At 48.1% G+C, this 18,604-nt stretch overlaps 1 protein-coding gene across 1 annotated transcript; it reads right to left on the reverse strand.

The window, feature by feature from the left end:
- Positions 1-16,038: 16,038 nt before the first annotated feature.
- On the reverse strand, positions 16,039-18,022 carry LOC142768543 (uncharacterized). The gene is made up of 2 exons (XM_075870540.1): positions 17,096-18,022; positions 16,039-16,478 (listed from the first exon to the last, which is right to left on the reverse strand). Exon 1 carries the CDS (start codon positions 17,749-17,751, stop codon positions 17,176-17,178), a length of 576 nt encoding a protein of 191 aa, XP_075726655.1. The 5' UTR covers positions 17,752-18,022; the 3' UTR covers positions 16,039-16,478; positions 17,096-17,175.
- Positions 18,023-18,604: the final 582 nt, after the last annotated feature.

Here is an 18,604-nt window from a genome sequence, read left to right on the forward strand (position 1 = left end):
TTGATCATGTCTCTACATTTTGCCCGGCTGGCCAACTCCGTCTCCTTTACACTGTCGGTCGGTTGAGGTCGTGCCGACGTAAGTCCGGTTGCTCGGCCCGTGAACTCATTCAACACGATCATCTTCCCATTCACTGTCTTTTGCGCCGCGGCTTCGCCTTGAGCTCTAGTGAGATCCGTCACGGGCTGCTCCTCCACTGTATCTCGCGGTCGCTGGGTTGGCGAGGGCTCTATCTTCGGGTCTTCCCCCAAACGTTCTGGATCATTCGGCCCTCGCGCCCCGTCGATGTTTCCGATGACGAGGTCGTAAAGGGGGGTCGTCATGCATAAAGCAGTAACCTTCCCGCTGAAGTACGGGGTTTCAACCTCAATTTTTGCTTCGGGGAGCATCCGAACCGTACGGTCAATTAGGCAAACCGGTTTCGTTTTGCCTGTTAACTCACTCTCCCGCACCAAATTTCTCCGCACGATAACAGTGGAGCTGCCGGTATCTCTTAACACCGTAATCTTTTTGTCCGCAACTTTTCCAGGCAGCGTTGGCATTCCCTTCGTAACACCGGTCGGCTGTTTTGCCATTACAGCACCCACAATAGGAATTTTCTCCCCATTTTTCAACTCCACGAATCCATCGGTGACGGCATTATTATCAGACTTCGGTGCCGCTTGCACACAGGATACCTGGTGAGTTTGACTCACTCCGTTTAGACATGCGTCTGCTTTGTGCCCAGTCTGACCACACTTAAAACATTTTACTACCGTAGGGCTCGTAAAGATCGTTCGACAGTTTTTCGCGCGATGACCCACTCGGTTGCACAGAAAACAACGCGGAGTGCTCTCCAGTGCACGCTTCTTTTCTTCGGGAGCCGATTTTTTCGAATCTTCAGGACACTCCTTCTTGACCCTGGCCAAATTAGTTCCACCTTGCGCTTCCAAGAATTGATCAGCCAATTCGAGCATGCCTTCAAGTGACTCAGCCTTCCTCTCTTTCAAGTACAGCGACAGGCTTGGGTGGCAACTAGTAAGAAACTGTTCTCTAATTAGGAGCTCTCTAAGCTAATCGTACTCCTGCACTGTCCCTGAAAAGTCAATCCATCTGTCAAAATAATGACAAAGTCGGGCGGCATACTGCGTAGCCGTCTCACCATCAGCTGGCTTTTCTGTCCTAAATCTGTCCCGGAATCCTTCTACAGTGAATCTAAATCGCTTCAGCAAAGCAGCTTTCACCTTTGCATAGTTGGCTGCATCGGTCGGCGTCAGCCTACCGTACACACTGAGCGCTTCACCACTCAAGCAAGTACTCAAAGCAGTTGCCCATTGATGTTCCGGCCAATTCTGGCTCTTCGCAATCGTCTCAAATCGGTGAAGGTACGCGTCAAGGTCGTCCTTCCTTTCATCAAACGCCACGAGCAACTTGCTTGGGTTCAAGCGGAAGCCATGATCTTCCCGTTCGCTGCTTTCAACTCTAGCTTGGACCGGAGTTTCACTTCGCTGTTCCAAACAGAGCCGCTCGAGTTCCATCTCGTGCTGCCGCTGCCGTTCCCTTTCTTCTCTTTCTTCTTTCAGCTGTCGCTCCTTTGCCTCTCTTTCTTCTCTCGCCCTCTCAGCGGCCAGCTTTTCTCTCTCCAGCTCTAACTTCAACTGCTGCTCTCTTTCTTCTTTCAGCTGTCGCTCCTTTGCCTCTCTTTCTTCTTTCGCCCTTTCAGCTGCCAACCTCTCTCGCTCCAACTCAGCTGCTTTTTCTTCCTTGGCCCTCTCAGCTGCCAACCTCTCTCTCTCCACCGCCTCTTTCTCCTTCTGGCTTACCCACTTCCGTAGTTCGGCGCCAGAAAGACCCATCTTCTCACCAAGAGCAACTAACTTTTCGAGATCCATTGTATCTCGCAAATAAGACCTTGCCGCGTGCAAAAAGTATCTGCCTAAATCAGTCTATCGGAACACTCCCCTGCACTCGTTAACGAGAACACTGAACAACACACAAAATTGTTCCCATAGCACTATCAACAACTCGAGGCTCTTTCTCACTACTTTGGATACACAGTGCACCAAAACGTCCTGTCGCAGACGCCAGATTAATTGTCACACACACACAGGTCCCGTTAATTAGGGAGGCGATCGCAGGGCTAATTCCAAGGGCCGAAGTATCGGCCCCCCGAACCGCACCACGAAAGCGTGGACAATTTAGAATTGGTCCTTTTTGGCGCGCCAGCGGACGCCGGCTGTGGCCCAAAGAACAAGTCAGAGCCGAGAGTTGATAAACAAACAAAATTATATTCTCAATAATGGCAGATCGAAAACAATACACAAGAATGCACACTCTACAATAGTTGAGTACAATATGTCACCTACAAACCAACGTTCTACCCAGTACAATCAGCCACACTCAAAACAACGGACACAGACAACAATTCACACTACAATGCAGTCGCATGCATTTAACAACCAAGACACTTAAAGACTAAAGAGATAGAAAACCTATTCAGTCCAAAGTCCTTGGACAAAAGTCTGGATGATACTCTTCCGAGAATCACTCACTCAAAGTCCAGCGTTGTTGTCGTTCCGCGCCCTCGAAGTTTCTCTTCCAAAAAACCTCGCGTCTTCAATTGGCCACTCTCCAAGCTTCAAAATTCTTCGCCCGAACACGTCGGCTCCACACACGCAGCTGTCGCCACGCGTCTTCGCTCGATAGCGGTAAACACACCCTCTTGCCTGTAGCTCGAGCCTTCACCCCTCAGGTGGAAATCCTCTCCATTTCCTGCTTCGTCCCTACGGACAAAACCTTCGCCGACTACACGGCGGAATCCCTACGCACTCTGGCTCTACTTCCGCCTTCTGCTGCTCTCTCGTCTCGGCCGCTCGATTAAATACCTTCCGCGCCACATTCTAGAAAGTTCTCCTCATTTCGTCGGCGCGATACGCAGCGAAGGCTGGGGAGAGGCGCGAGACTGTACGGGGGCCGTCCCCGACAGATGAGTCAACCCGACATACACGCCCCGTTCCTTCTGGAAAAATCGAGTGCTTGCTCGGCCGCCGTTGTGGGGTGAGGAGGTTCGTCGGCGAAGCCACGCTTCTGCGGGGAGAGCGCGCGCCCGGGGAGCCTTGGATGTTTGTTTTCTTTTTTTTCTTTTGACCTCGCGGCGTTTCTCCCACCCGTTATGGCAAGAATTTGGCAGCGCGCCCATTTTTAGCGCTGGTTCTGTGACATCTACCTATTGTAGACCCTCTCCAGTCGGGATACGACACCTGGTCTAAATCACAGACGTCTACACTGAAACAACAGGAACAGCTGATACAGCTCACGGAAACTCAAACGGACGTGGACAACCACCTCCTCCATCTTTGGCAGGCCCGCCGCAGCCTCACCAAACGATGGAAAAAACAGAAACATAACAGACGCCTCAAGAAACGCTTCCTAGAACTCACGGAGCAAGCTGCGGAATATGCTGCTCAGCTAGCCGATACTAACTGGGTGGACAGGTGCAACACGGCTGCACGCCAGATGTCTGGTCGCAACACGTGGCGCCTGTTTCGCGCTCTCATCGATCCAACACAAACACGCACGGAAACTGAACGTAACTTACATAAGGTCATGCACAACTTTACAGGAACGACAACACAGCTGGCAAACACGCTCAGGGACCGATACCTGTGCACCACCAAGGACCCCCGGACGGCCGCATACTCCTACGCAGGCAAAAAGAACACGCAGTTGGACACCCCGTTCCAGCTCCACGACCTCCAGGCGGCCTTACGCAAGATGAAGCGTGGCACTGCACCAGGGCGTGACCAGGTTACGGTCAAACTGTTGGCCAATCTTCCCGACGCAGCCTACGCCACGCTCCTCAAATACATCAATAGCATTTGGGACGGAGAAACTCCTCTCCCTCTTGAATGGAAATCAGCTCTCATGACCTTCATCCCGAAGGCAGGTAAACCTATTGACGTGGAGAACCTTCGCCCCATCTCCCTCACGTCTTGTGTCGGCAAGCTGATGGAAACGATGGTGCGCGACAGACTCTCCGAGTTTCTAGAAACACAGCACACTTTTGCGGACACCATGTTTGGATTCCGCCCTCAGAAGTCAGCCCAGGATATACTTCTACAGCTCCACCATGACATATTAGATCCTGTTGAATGCCCCCACAATGACAAGGTAGTCCTGGCCTTGGATCTTAAAGGGGCATTCGACAACGTGAAGCATGAGGTAATCCTTGACCACCTCAGTCAGACCAACTGTGGTTATAAAACATTCAATTATGTTAGACAGTTTCTTACAGACCGTCAAGCCTACATACGCATACAAGATGAGGAACATGGGCCTTACGTCATCGGCTCGAGGGGAACTCCTCAAGGCACGGTCCTCTCTCCCCTCCTATTTTATATAGCCATGCTTCATCTTCCCCCCAAATTGGCTTCTTTACCAGGGATACATCACGCTCTTTACGCGGATGATATCACGATCTGGGCCGCGCAAGGTAACCTGGGTCACATGGAGTCATGCCTGCAAGCAGCAGCGACTGTAGTCGACGACTACGCAACCTACTGCGGACTCCAGTGTGCCCCGGCTAAGTCAGAATTTGTGCACGTACGTCCTTCCCCTCAGGACACAACTCATCTCCATATCAGTCTTCCCTCGGGACCGATCCGTGAGGCCAAGGAGATCCGCGTCCTTGGCCTCTTCATACACCACCAACGCAAGGCCGACACCACAATAGCCAAACTTCGCATGGTGGGAGACCAGGTGGGCCGTATGGTCCGCCGGGTCTCCAACAAGCGGGGCGGATTACGAAGCAGGGATGCAATGCGGCTTGCCCATGCTTTCGTAACGAGTAGAATACTCTACTCGACTCCCTACTTGCACCTGCGCAAACACGAGGATGATCAACTCAAGGTCATCCACCGTAAAGTTATCAAGCGGGCTCTCGACCTCCCTATCACCACGTGCAACCAGAGACTTCTGGCCCTAGGCGTGGTGAATACCTACCGGGAACTTCGAGAAGCCCACCTCGTTAACCAATACACGCGCCTTGCACAGACCCATTCCGGTCGCCGCCTCTTGGACCGAATACACATCAAACACGATTACTATATTGAGGAAAGGGTGAGAGTGCCAGAACCTTGGAGACGCGCCCTCCGGGTCCGACCCCTTCCACGCAACATGTCCAAAGAAAACCACAGTGGTCGCCGCCAGGCGCGCGCGGAAGCGTTGCAGCGACACTTTGGTCAAGAGGAACACGTGTGCTACGTGGACGTTGCCGGCCCGCACCATGGGGGGTGGTATACTGCCGCAGTCATACACAACGCAAACACCGTAAACGGGCTCACTTTCAAAGCCTACAGCGCAACACACGCGGAGGAGATTGCCATCGCTCTGGCTCTCACCTATCCCTCTTGTAAACATATCATCACCGACTCACGAGGGGCCTGTCGGAACTATCAGCTAGGGTGGGCTTCACCGCTTGCTCAGCGCATACTGGAACCTAGCTGCCGATACGTTAATCCAACTCCGCGAAATCTGGTTTGGGCACCCGGTCACCAAGGACTCAGGGGTAACGAACAGGCCGATCAGGCCGCCCGCGCACTCTCTTCCCGGGCTATCTCCCTGTCTTTGGAAGCCTACTCGCAATCAAACAATTCGGCCCTTTCATTCAAAGATATTACCAATTACTACAAGGAGGAGCACCGGCGCTATCCAGACCCTTGTAAGGGACTGCATCGCGCTGACGAGCGCCTCCTTTTAAAACTGTTTACCAATACTGTATTGTGCCCGGCGGTGCTAAAACATTTCAATTCATCCTTTGATGGCACGTGCCAGTTCTGTGGTGAGGTGGCTGACACCTTTCACATCGTCTGGGCGTGCCAGTCTAATCCATCTATCCCCCCCAACCCCAATCCCACGAGAGAGGACTGGGAGGCGGCCCTGCTCGGCTGTCAAGACCTGAAGGCCCAAGAGGCTCTGGTTCAACGGGCGCGGGCGGCGTTGCTTGCCAATGGAGCCCCGAAATAGGGGTTCCACCTAGTGCTGTGAGGGTAGGTGGCCAATAAGGCCCCAACCCAATCACCTCTCTGTAACCATTTATTGGTTATTAAATGTTTTCACCACCCAACTTATCCGTAATACTCGGTCATCGAAGCTAACTGAAGGTAAGCGAAACCACTTTAAACAGTCGTTTGCTGCGAACAAGGGGAATCTTTCAACTACGCCAAAATCACTTCAAAGATGGCGTCCGAGAGCGCCGCCATGTTTACGTACACTACGTTCACCTACGCTACCTTAAATCTGAAAAATACCGCACGTACGGTAAGCAGCACGGGTGACGTGCGTATCTGCGCATGCGCACTTCGATTCCGGTATCACGGTACGCCCGCTATCCCGGTAAGCCCGGTATACTATAACTGTGTATTATATGTGAGCGTGCAGCTGTGGCGGAGGGATAAATGGGAGAGAAGAAACGAGGCGGAGGCAGCGCTCTGCCACCTCCTCTACCACACCTCCTCGCGTGAGCGCGAGAGTTGGGCTCATGCGCAATGGGGCCGTGGACGGTCGCCAAGGTACTGTCATAGCCCCCAGCAAACCCTGCTCCACATGTAAAATTAATGGCAATACCAACTCACCGAATTCTAAATTGCTTTCTCTTTCTCATAGTGTGCGTTCTGTGTTCAGCGGTTATGTCCATGCGCTTTCCAGCATCACTGTGAAAGATCGCATTGCACAACAAGTAAGGCGTCTTACCTGAGTGGATTCAGGGTGTGTATTGCAGATACTTGAATCAGAGTGAAGAAATGGTCCCCAGTGACGAGCTTCCACTGCGAGGCTGCTGCTACTTCGTCGTCAGAGCAAACAGAAAGGGCAATGTGAGTTCGGGCCTGGGTTCTGCGGTAGCAGTCGAAGTCAGATAGAGTCGAAGTGGCACCGAAAATGTCATTCATTCCTGCCGTCACAAAAACTCCTTGCAGGGGTGTAGTTTGGGGAGTGAAAGAAAACAAGAGCGTATCAAACCAGTTCCTTTCAAAGCAAAGAGTCAAAGCACGATTGTTGACTGCACGAAAGAGTTCTGGGTAGGATTCCACAACCTTGACAGCCCGCGGGGCTGACTGAATAGCGGTGATGCTTGACTGAACGTAATTGCCCAGAACCATCATGCCCAAAGCCCAGACTGCGACGGCCAAGCCTCGGAATGTTGGAGCGTTCGCTATCGACGAGGCCGGAGACCTTCCCAGGAAGGTGGACACAAAGAACATGAACACGCGAGATCCGTGTTGCCGTATTTGTCTCCGGTAGAAGAGACGGCAGCGGACAGTCATGTACAGAGCCAAGAGGCCATAGTGAAGGAAGATAGCTGTAGTTGACAAAATGAGAGAACGCCAGGAATCAATGAAGGTGGTTTCGTAGACAGTTTCCATTGCAGTGAAGAAACAAAGCGGTGCCGGTGAATACTGGGCACCGACGAATACGTCAGGGATAAGAGAAACGCTTGCTCGCACCGGAGGAGTGTACAAGTCCGCACCGATTGTGAGCAAAGAAAATATGGTTCCTCTCGCCTCGTCAATGGTGTTGTTCAGTGATCTGTATGCGTCGACAAGAGCCAAGCGTTGCGGCTTCAGGTTCCTCCTACCCCATTTTCGATCCTTCATTATTACTCGTAACTTGTGCCCTTTGGGGAAACTCCCTTCGGACCTATCTTCGGTGAACAAGTCTGACGCCTGCACCGTCTTTCGCGAGTCACACCGGCGATACCTGTCCTCGGGAGCACTAATATCTGCATCGGTGACGGTTACCACTTCGCAATTAGCGTTGAAAACGTCTCGTCGGACTCCGGTATGGGACTTCACCGATGCGAAAATTAGGTTTTTCTTGTGCTCCAAAGTTGATTGCATCAACCGTTTCTTGGTATACTTCGGCACCTCGGACCAAGTGTCAAGCAGGAAGATCAATCTGTACTCCGGTAGCTTATTGAAATCATTATCGATTTCGAGCTCTTTACTGCAATGATCTGAATTATATCCATAGAATTCAGCGCACAGGCTTGTCACTGAAGTAGGAACGAACTTGATTGGAATGGGCAGATCGTTCAGACTCCCGAGAAGGCTTTCCGTGTCCGACAAAGAATAAAGTAACACTGGACGCCCGGGAGACACTTTCGAGGCATTCATTATGCTTAGCATGGTCGGATATATTGAAGCCCTACTCGCGATGTGGCTGTTCAATAATATTAAAGTGGCAAAAATATTTCTGACAACAATTTTCATTGGTATTCTTTGATGCTACGATAGGTAAACGAACTGTACTTGTTGCAAGCCTCCTATTTAAAGGCTGTGGCGGTCAGTGCTTTAGCACATAGTCCTATATATTACAGGAATACATCGCGAGTTCCAGATTTATTCAAGAGAAGCTGCTCGTGCAGTCTGAAAAAATCAGCAGTATTACAAACATTAAAAACTGATTTTCCCCGTCGGCAAGAAGCTTATTTTCGTTTTCAAGACAACGGATTGCGAATATTGTTGCGAAATCCAGAAATGGGCAAGCTCGTTTGGAATGTGAATCGGTTACCTCCGGAATACGCAAGGAGTGACACACTCACACCGCTCTTGCAATAACACGCTAGCATAGCTTTCTTCGTTGGCAGCAGAAGGTCCTTGGCGACGCGCTATGGAATATTACTTGCGGGATTGAAATTTCAGTCGGCGTGGAATGATAATGACAGTCGCTTCTATGTTAGCTCATTAGGCCGCCCGTTTATTACCGTCTCATTTGAGTAGGGGCCCGAAGCGAGATATTGATGGTACTCATTAGTGCATAAATACTAAGAGTGCAATGATGCTTCTAATTAATTTTCTTTTTTTAAGAGCTTTATTCCCTCCCCCCTCCTCCAGCCACCGTATTTGGAACTCTATGATTCTCATTTTCTGGCTTGCTCTGCCAGATGTACTGCAGTGCAGCCACGCCCAAGTCTTGGATGGAGTAACAGTTGGACTAATCAGGAAGTCCGTGTGACGCAAATATTGCCTTCACGCGCCGCTGATTACATCACTCAATCATAAATGCACATGTGAAGAAATTTTTCATTGGGCATGTTTTTTCTTAAGGATGATTTGGATTGTCTGCAGCAATTTACAGGATTGATTACGCGACGCGGAATTAAATTAATTCAACCAGTGCAAATCTTTCTGTACATTATGAATGGAGCCTTTGTTTTGTGTTTCTTTATTTTAACGAGGTCGAACTTGGTGTGTAAATAAGCAATAAGACTAGTGCATTCTGACTGCATACCTGATTTGGATTATCTGCAGCAATTTACAGGATTGATTACGCGACGCGCAATAAATTCAATTCAACCGGTGCAAATCTTTCTGTACATTATGAATGGAGCCTTTGTTTTGTGTTTCTTTATTTTCACGAGGTCGAACTTGGTGTGTAAGTAAGCAATAAGACTAGTGCATTCTGACTGCATACCTGCGAATCTGTGATTTAGTTCTTTCTACCCACTCCTAAAACAGCACAGCGTTGTTTCTAAAAGAATTTACGGATGCAGCAGCTTATGGGATAGAGCTCTTTTTATGAGATTCGTATGAGATCTCATACTTTTGGTGGCTAAGAAAAGGTTCGGTATTTCACAAAAAGCCATGGTATTGCCATGTACCTGCTGTGAGCCTCATCTTATTGATGATTCGATTGATATGTGGAGTTTAACGTCCAAATACCACCATATCATTATGAGAGACGCCATAGTGGAGGGCTCCAGAAATTTCTACCACCTGGGGTTCTTTAACGTGCACCCAAATCTGAGCAATTGGGTCTACAACATTTTTGCCTCCATCGGAAATGCAGCCACCGCAGCAGGGATTTGATCCCGCGGCCTGCGGTTCAGCAGCCGAGTACCTTAGCCACCAGACCACCGCGGCGGGGCAGCCTCATTCTAAACAGATAAGTTTGAGCAACGAATGATCCACGCCACCGATATATAAACAGTAAAAACTGACAAAGATCTTCTATACTTCATCTAAAAAGTGTATCTGTTACAAAAATCGACTTACTAATGACTCAAGTCCCTCCGCATTAGATTCTACAGCATCGGACAATCATCCTGAAGTTTAAATGTGTCTGGTTTGCAGGTGTGCCTAAATAAAAAGCACTACGATGGATTTACCAACTTTTCCTTCATTGAACAGGGCGTGCGTCTACCCCGGCCCTCTTTGCTTAATAGCTTCCGTAGTTGGTTTTAATTGGCAGGTATCGCAAATTAGGTGCGACACACACGTGTTTAGCATGTCCTCTAACGACGTGTCTCGAGGCATCGGTGATACTCAAGACTCGCTTCATCACAGTGGCAATCTATCATAATCATATGGTGGTTTCGGGACGTTAAACCCCACATATCAATCAATCAACAGTGGCAATCTTGTACGCGAAACGCCTAGATGCATGCACAGCCTGCATGGAACTCTGCTACGCGTGTACTAAGCTTTGGAATCCTTCTTTGCTTCGATATAGTGACGCATCGTGTCGCTGCTGGTGCGATATGAGAGCGAGGGATAGATTACTTGATTGATTGATTTCTGAGGTTTAACGTCCCAAAACCACCATATGATTATGAGACGCCGTAGCGGAGGGCTCCGGAAGTTTCGACCACCCGGGGTTCGTTAACGTGCGCCCAAATCTGAACACACGGGCCTACAACGTTTCCGCCTCCATCGGAAATGCTGCCGGGATTCAAACCCGTGACCTGCGGGTCAGCAGCCGAGTACTTTAGCCACTAGACCACCGCGGTGGGAAAAGAGCGATAGATAGATAGATAGATATATGGATAGATACATAGATAGATAGATAGATAGATAGATAGATAGATAGATAGATAGATAGATAGATAGATAGATAGATAGATGATAGATAGATAGATAGATATAGACAGATAGATAGATATATAGATAGATATAGACAGACAGACAGACAGACAGACAGACAGACAGACAGACAGATAGACAAATAGACAGATAGATAGATGGATAGATAGATAGATAGATAGATAGATAGATAGATAGATAGATAGATAGATAGATAGATAGATAGATAGATAGATAGATAGATAGATAGATAGATAGATAGATAGATAGATAGATAGATAGATAGATAGATAGATAGATAGATAGATAGATAGATAGATAGATAGATAGATAGATAGATAGATAGATAGATAGATAGATAGATAGATAGATAGATGCACATTGCACACCACACATACAGGCATTGCGCCGTGCTCCCGACCGGGCTGCAGAAATTAGATGCCTTTCTCCTCTTCTACCCACTCCCACTACCACCACCACCGCATACTACAGGGTTTCACAGGGGGTTGCTCAGTGATATTGCCTGGCAGAATTGTAGAATTCGTGTGGCTTTCTGGGCTGATGTACTTGAAGACCGTGTACCCAAGATCTTCTCCTTAGTAAAGGGACCATCATCCACTCTCCTCAAGGTACACTGGAGAGTCCGCCAATCTTGTTCGAAGTCAGGGCTGTGACACAGTACGACAGTCAAGTTTCTTCACAGTTGCACTTGTCATTCTTGGATGAGTCAGTCATACCAATGCGATAGCTGAATGAGTTGGTAAAGGGTTACACCCGGGCCCACAACCGACCCAGAATTGTAGCGTCACGTGGCGAAGTCTTTCATGGCACACCCAGTTTACAAGGAAGACATTAGTTTTATTTATCGCCTTTACTACCCTTAGTACAAATGATATCTCCTGCTCGCCACTCGCTTGTTCATAAAACACTTCGAGTGTCCGCAATAAGCCTTGGGCCAGTCGGGATTTCGCGCTTTTCGACTACACGCTGGTGCCTCCGCTTGCGCAGTCACGAATCAACAAAAAACAAAGTGAGATCAGTTTTTCGCACATGACAGTGATGCGAGGAAATGGGGAACGGGCACGCAACAGCGTGACAACAAAAGGTAGGCGACATTTTACAACAGACATGTCTCGTATACCGACCAATCGAAAGCCCACTTCATCCTGACGCCAGGTGAACAAACTGCTGGCGTCACAAATTGCGCGGCGCCCCGCCGCGGTGGTCTTGTGGCTAAGGTGCTGACCCGCAGTTCGCGGGTTTGAATCCCGGCTTCGGCGGCTGCATTTCTGATGGAGGCGGAAATGTTGTAGGCCCCTGTGCTCAGATTTGGGTGCACGTTAAGGAACCCCAGGTGGTCGAAATTTCCGGAGCCCTCCACTACGGCGTCTCTCATAATCATATGGTGGTTTTGGGACGTAAAATCTCACATATCAATCAATAAATCAATCACATATTGCGCGGCAAGAGCGAAAAACGCGGGAAAAAATAATGCGTTCGTTCTTCGCGCTTTCAGGGGTTGTTTGGGGGGCATTTTAAACGGGAAATTTTAAGTCGACAGAATAGGCAAGTTTAAGATCTGTCTGTTATCGTCTATATCGTGGGTTGGTTTTGTTGCCGCCTTACTATATATAGGATGCTAACTTTACCGTTTTGCATCTTGAACACACTGCAAACAGTTCTACGTTGAACGTGTGCGCATGAACACGGCTGGGTGGATGCATTCCACGTTTCACGACCTTGTCGATTCAAGGCACGATATACGAGAATAAGAAAAGACTCGTTCAACAGCCCGAGGTGTGGGCGCCCGTAATCCTTATACGTAAACTCGTTTATGTAACCACATCCGAGAATTTGTTTTGCCACAGAATGTTCTTCCTACGAAGCTGCGTCTTATACTCGTAGACGAATAACGCCACCTTTATTGATTTAGTGATATTCAGAATGGTGTGCTAATTATCTTACTCTATAATATTTGAAAAAAAAAAGATAAATAATTTCTGCAATAAGCCCAGGTATGGAAACTAGCAAACTTTGTGCCCGTATTTGAGCCCGGAAACAAACAAATACCAAATTATAGGCCAATATCTTTGCTTTTCACCAGCTCCAAACTTTTGGAACGTGTCACTGGCAAATACGTTTCAGAGTACCTAAACGCACACAATAAACTTTACCGATCACAACACGGTTTTCGTGCTGGCTATTGCACTGCAACAGAGTTTCTCGAATTCACGCACGGCATTGCTTCTTTCCTAACGACCGAAGACAGATTGGTGCCATATTCATTGATTATTCCAAAGCCTCTCGCATAGTTTTTCATGCCGAAATTTTAGCTTCAGATTTTTTTTTGCGACAACATGCTGGTTTATTGGATAGCAGATGTGGTCACGCTGGAAACTTGTAACGTTTAACCATCTGAAGTAGTCTTACGTACAGATCGCATCAGGTGCGCCTCAAGGCTTGGTGTTTAGACTGCTTTTGTTTATTATTTTTATAAATGATGAAGTGACAATTATCGGTAGCACTCAAATTAAACTTCGAATGTATGCAGATGATACTGCATGTGTTCAGATGGCTGAGTTATCTATCGTATGCAGATGACTGCGTTATCTGTAAAACCATCTGTGATTCGCGGGATTTTAATGCGCTGAATAGCCTTATTTCGCTGTTTTGTGACCGAAATGTAACATGACAAGTATATATATGAAGTTCAAAAGACTGTGTAGTCACGATTTGTTCAAATAAGGAACGGCTTCTTAAAATTTCATATATGTATATATATATGTCTAATGACCGTGTAAGTCAAGTACGTCTTACGGAATTCAAATATGTTGGTGTAACTCTCGCTACATATTTGAAATGGCACAGCACGTCGAAACAATCTGCAACGAGCTCTTCGAAAACTGGTATTCCCGGCGCACGCTATAGGCAACTCCAGATAAAAAAAAATGCGTACTTACAGCGCGTACGGCTTCGACCATACTCACATAATAGTCGTTTGTTTGGTCACCTCAACACTGCCGTGACATGGCTATGTAGAATCCGCTAAAAAAGAAGTAATAAGACTTCTATTTTTTCGCTTTGACCAGTGTCTCTCGCTCACTTTGTATGCGCATGTTTTATCGGTGCGGCCATTCTCGAACATCGGCGAACTCGCAATTGTGTCATCCTCCTGCACAAGATCGGTCACATCAGATCGAGTGTTCTAGCACCCATATCCTTCATTGCACCTTCTGCACACCGTACCCGGCTAATTGATCCCCAAATTTTTTGTAAAAAAAAACAGCACGGCTGAACGAGAGAAGAAAGACGACAGGACGGAACAGCGTCACAACATGAGCGTTTACTTCATCTGAACAAATATATACGCATTGGAAATATAATAAATATGCATACATGCCAACCAGCTCGTGCACTTACCGTTTTAAAATTCCCCTAAACATTTTCCTCGTTAGATATATTCTGAATTCTTGTCTTTTCTTTTTTTCAGTGCGGAACGTGGATTTTTTGAAATAAGCCTGATCAGTCTGTACGCAGGCTCAGTGCTGAGGAGTTTGAAAAACAAAATTGTTTAAACGTGCATTTTGTTAAGTTGTGTTTCTTCGAGTTGCTGAACATCTGTATTTACACCTGTTATGTCTCAAAAAACTGAGACTGCAGTATGGGTAAATAAATAACATTAAGACATGTTCATATCACGCTGTCTGCTTCACCCTTTCGGGTAAGCAGGCTCCCTTTTAGTAATCTAGGGACAAATTTTTATCGTAGCCAACCGTTGAATCTCTTATCATCACCGAGTCAAAATAATGCCCTTGCCTCAGCCTTCCCATGACTTGGCGTAATTAGCTTGGTCATAACATGCACTGGCCTATCTAGCTAAGTATTATGTCCAGGCAAATACCTAATCAGCCGGCCACACATGCTCGGGTGCTAGCGGACAACAAAAAATACGCGCACCGGCCGAGCAGCGTGCTAGAATGTACTGGCTGACCGTGATAATTACCACGTGGCCTCGGGCTTAGGTGTGGTCGCGATGTTGTATAAGACGCTTTGCCGGCGCTAATCTCGGAGGCCACCATGCTGATTATTCTGAAACAGACTTAGCGCAGGCATTGAAAGCTTCAAAGTAAATACAAACGCCCCGTCCCTCTATAAATATCATCACGAAAAGTTTCTGGCACTTTTATTGCATGAGTGCACTTCTGCACTCAGTGCAGCGACGAACAAACGAAAGATGCATCTGGTTTGAAAACACCGCCGGACTTTGTCGACCGTCCTTGATTGATTTGTGGGGTTTAACGTCCCAAAACCACTATATGATTATGAGAGACGCCGTAGTGGAGGGCTCCGGAAATTTTGACCACCTGGGGTTCTTTAACGTGCGCCCAAATCTGAGCACACGGGCCTACAACATTTCCGCCTCCATCGGAAATGCAGCCGCCGCAGCCGGGAATCGAACCCGCGACCTGCGGGTCAGCAGCCGAGTACCTTAGCCACTAGACCACCGCGGCGGGGCCTTGTCGACCGTCCTTGACCCGATGACTAGTTCCATCGTAACCAATCAAACGCAGCGCGCTGACGGGTGGATTTGACTTGCGTATACTGTTGGCCCGTTCAAAAGGGGTCGTCGCCTTTACTCGAAAATCCATAGTTTCGCGTAACTCGGCCGATCCTACATAGCACCCCGGAGCACAGCATTATCATGTCGCGGTTTTTGGGACGTTAAATCCAAAGTATTAGTGCATGTTTCCCGGCCAAATACTCTTTGTCGCGTCCCACTTTCCGGAAGACTCGCCGTTTCGGGCATGAGAGGTTTGGGCTGGTCTGCAAGAATATATGCAACGCCACTGATGAGGTGGCATCCCTGTACGGGATACCGCGCTAATTATCGCCCGAGCTGGGCTGTTGCGATGCATTGCGCAAGTTATTGAGCTATACGCATGCCCGGGGGCTTCAAGCACGTATACTGAAATCTGAAAATGTGCCACCCTAGCAATAATAATATTTGATAATATTTAAAGGCATTTGACTCGAAGAGGTACGGTTGAAAAGCAAACGTACCACAAAACACGAGTGCATACATGCATACAAAGAACTTTATTAAAGCGCCAGAGCATCTGAGTTCTTGTAATCGGCTAATCGATGCCGTGATCTGTTGTCTTTCATTATATACCAAAAGCAGAGGTGCTATTGCGGCCGCTTGCGTCGGGTGACATTGACACATACGTGGACAACTTTCGGCCTCTCCATCGAGGCATCGTCACAGAGCTAAGAAGTGAAAAAGATGTCTCGTGATGCAGGTGACTACACATTGTGAAGAGTGAGCTTAGGGTCATGTCCTCCGCCTGGCTGGCACTAACCCTTAAAGGGGAGTCTCAAAGAAGCGGACTGCAGGATATTTAAGACGTATCGGGCTAAAAGTAACGTAAAAAATGTAGATTAAAAATGAGACGTCGAATAAATGACTGTTCAATACAGACACTTCGAATACGCCTTTCGCTTCCTTCTCAGTGTTTCGAACAGGCGTGGTACTTATCAGGAGCTTTCTTGGCTTCGATGATTGATGGTCTGGTGTTTTACTTGGTGGAGTGGTTTTCGCAAAAACGCTAGTCCGTCGAAGGCCATGGCACTGTCTTGGTGCTGCAAAGCAGAGAAATAATGTAACATTTCTTCATTGTGATTAAAATGAATTGGTACAAGTCAACGACATTTAATAGTTAACAGTGGTAACACTGAGGGCACACAGCAAGACGTATTGGGTTTGCAAGCATTGTTATGGGTCCAGCAATTAATGGCTCCGCTTGAAGGATTAATTTGTACAAGCATGCGTCACCAGAGTTTTTTTCCAGCGAAGGACAGTTAGATGAGTTCTTTTTTAGCGTTCGTGTTCATCTACATACGAGTGAATACGTCATCAAAACGAAACCGCATCAGAAAATTTTTCATGCCCAACAATGCTTCAAGTCAGGGTTGCTTAACCAATGGCACTGGATAACTGCTTAAATAAAAATTAACAGTCATGATACGTAGTTCCCACGTATGACATGGCGGGCACCTGTCAGTTTTTTTGTCATGTGCCTAAATAGGTCAGGTGCTTAAATTATGCAGCTATATATACGTGGTTCCTATAGACGACAGGATGGATACCTGTTCATTTCAGTGTTGGTTGAAAGGATCGTGGGCTTAAATTTACCGATGGCAGAGCAACTGCGCTGGATTTAGAAAGGAAAGCTAAACAACTTAGAAAGTTGACTTACGGAATAAGATCACAGGCCAAAATGAAGACAATCGTTTCCTCGTTCTCCATGGACAACATGCACGGGAACTGGCAACGGCATCACGGGAACAACCGGACGACCACAGCATGCGCCGACATCAGGTCTTGGTAAACGCCGCAACGGAAGGAATCCAGATGTGGGCCGAATACCTGTCCGAGGGCGCTTGCGAGCGACGGTGATTGTCCCTCGGGCGATTCGGGAACTGCTATGAAAGGCTCTGTACGCCAGGTGGCGAACAAGTGAGGCTTGTAGTCATGGCCTCCACCGTCATCGGCGACGAGCAGGCAACTGCAATAGACGTTTTCCGTCGCCTTTGTGAACGCGCCCAAGACATTGTTGCGCCGCATTTTCTTGAGGATGTCGCCGATGACGTCGCTGCGGTCCTTTATCTGGCCCACGAGATAGAGCTCCCAGGGCCGTATGACGTCCATATTGGCCAGAAAGCTGTACAAGTGGGCTGCGAGGTGCAGACGCGCGTACATCTCTGTCATGGATTGTGTAAGGACACGACCAGAGATGACGGCCTGTGGTACAGTTTTGTCGCCGAGCCTTGGAAGGCTAGGGAGACCCTGCTCGTCCAGGAGTCCCAGGTCGTGTTGCGGCACCCTAGAAAGGTGCAAGCACAGTGCATCCATGCATCCACGTACGTCATTGCTCTCCGTAATGTTAACGGTTCCTACGGAAGCTTCGTGTCGAGTTTGACGTCGGCCTATGACAGAGATGAACCCTACCTCCTTGCTTCAGGAACGGAAACTTCGGTCGTAACTATTTTTGCACGGCGTTGATGTGGCCAAGAAGAGTGTAATGATGCGGCTTTCGTCCACCTTCAGCTTGCCTAATGTCTAGAGTGAGGTTGAAAAGCGTCCCGATGGCCGACGCGCACGAAGACAGGTCTTCATCAGAGCAACAGACACTGTTTTTCCTGAACGCAGCCGACGCATTGCCACTCACTACCCTGCCACGAGTACTTAAACGCCTACCTGCTGAGTCAGGTGCTACTCACGTTCTTAATAATAGATCTAGCAGGAATGGGTGTCATTGTGATAAAATAAATGAAAACAAGCAGTGGTGCAGACATGCGGGGAATGCCCGTGATGTATGAAACGTGCACGAGGCGTTTAGAAATTGGCAACGATTCGTACTTTTACTTGGTGTTTTACGTATCTACTCTTTTATATGTAGCCAATGCCCACTCCATTCTATTATTAATCAAGTTAGCAGTTTGTGCATTCTGGCGAACACGAGTGGTGAAGAGTTTTTGAGAAGCCTCCCCTTATTTGAAGAACCGCTTCATTTGTGCAGTCTTCCCTGTTGTAAAACGCATAGAGCAAGGAAAACTCAGGAGAGGCCTTATCGTATCTCAATGTCTAGCAAAACGTATTCACGGAAGTGACGTCAAATGTCCAGGGGGAAACAAACCGGCACTGGCGAACGAAACAGCTGACGCCCCCTGGCACGCCCTATACTCAATAGTTCGCATCTGCGCAA

This window comes from Rhipicephalus microplus, chromosome 8, assembly GCF_043290135.1.
Source record: "Rhipicephalus microplus isolate Deutch F79 chromosome 8, USDA_Rmic, whole genome shotgun sequence".
Taxonomy (NCBI): Eukaryota; Metazoa; Arthropoda; class Arachnida; order Ixodida; family Ixodidae; genus Rhipicephalus; species Rhipicephalus microplus.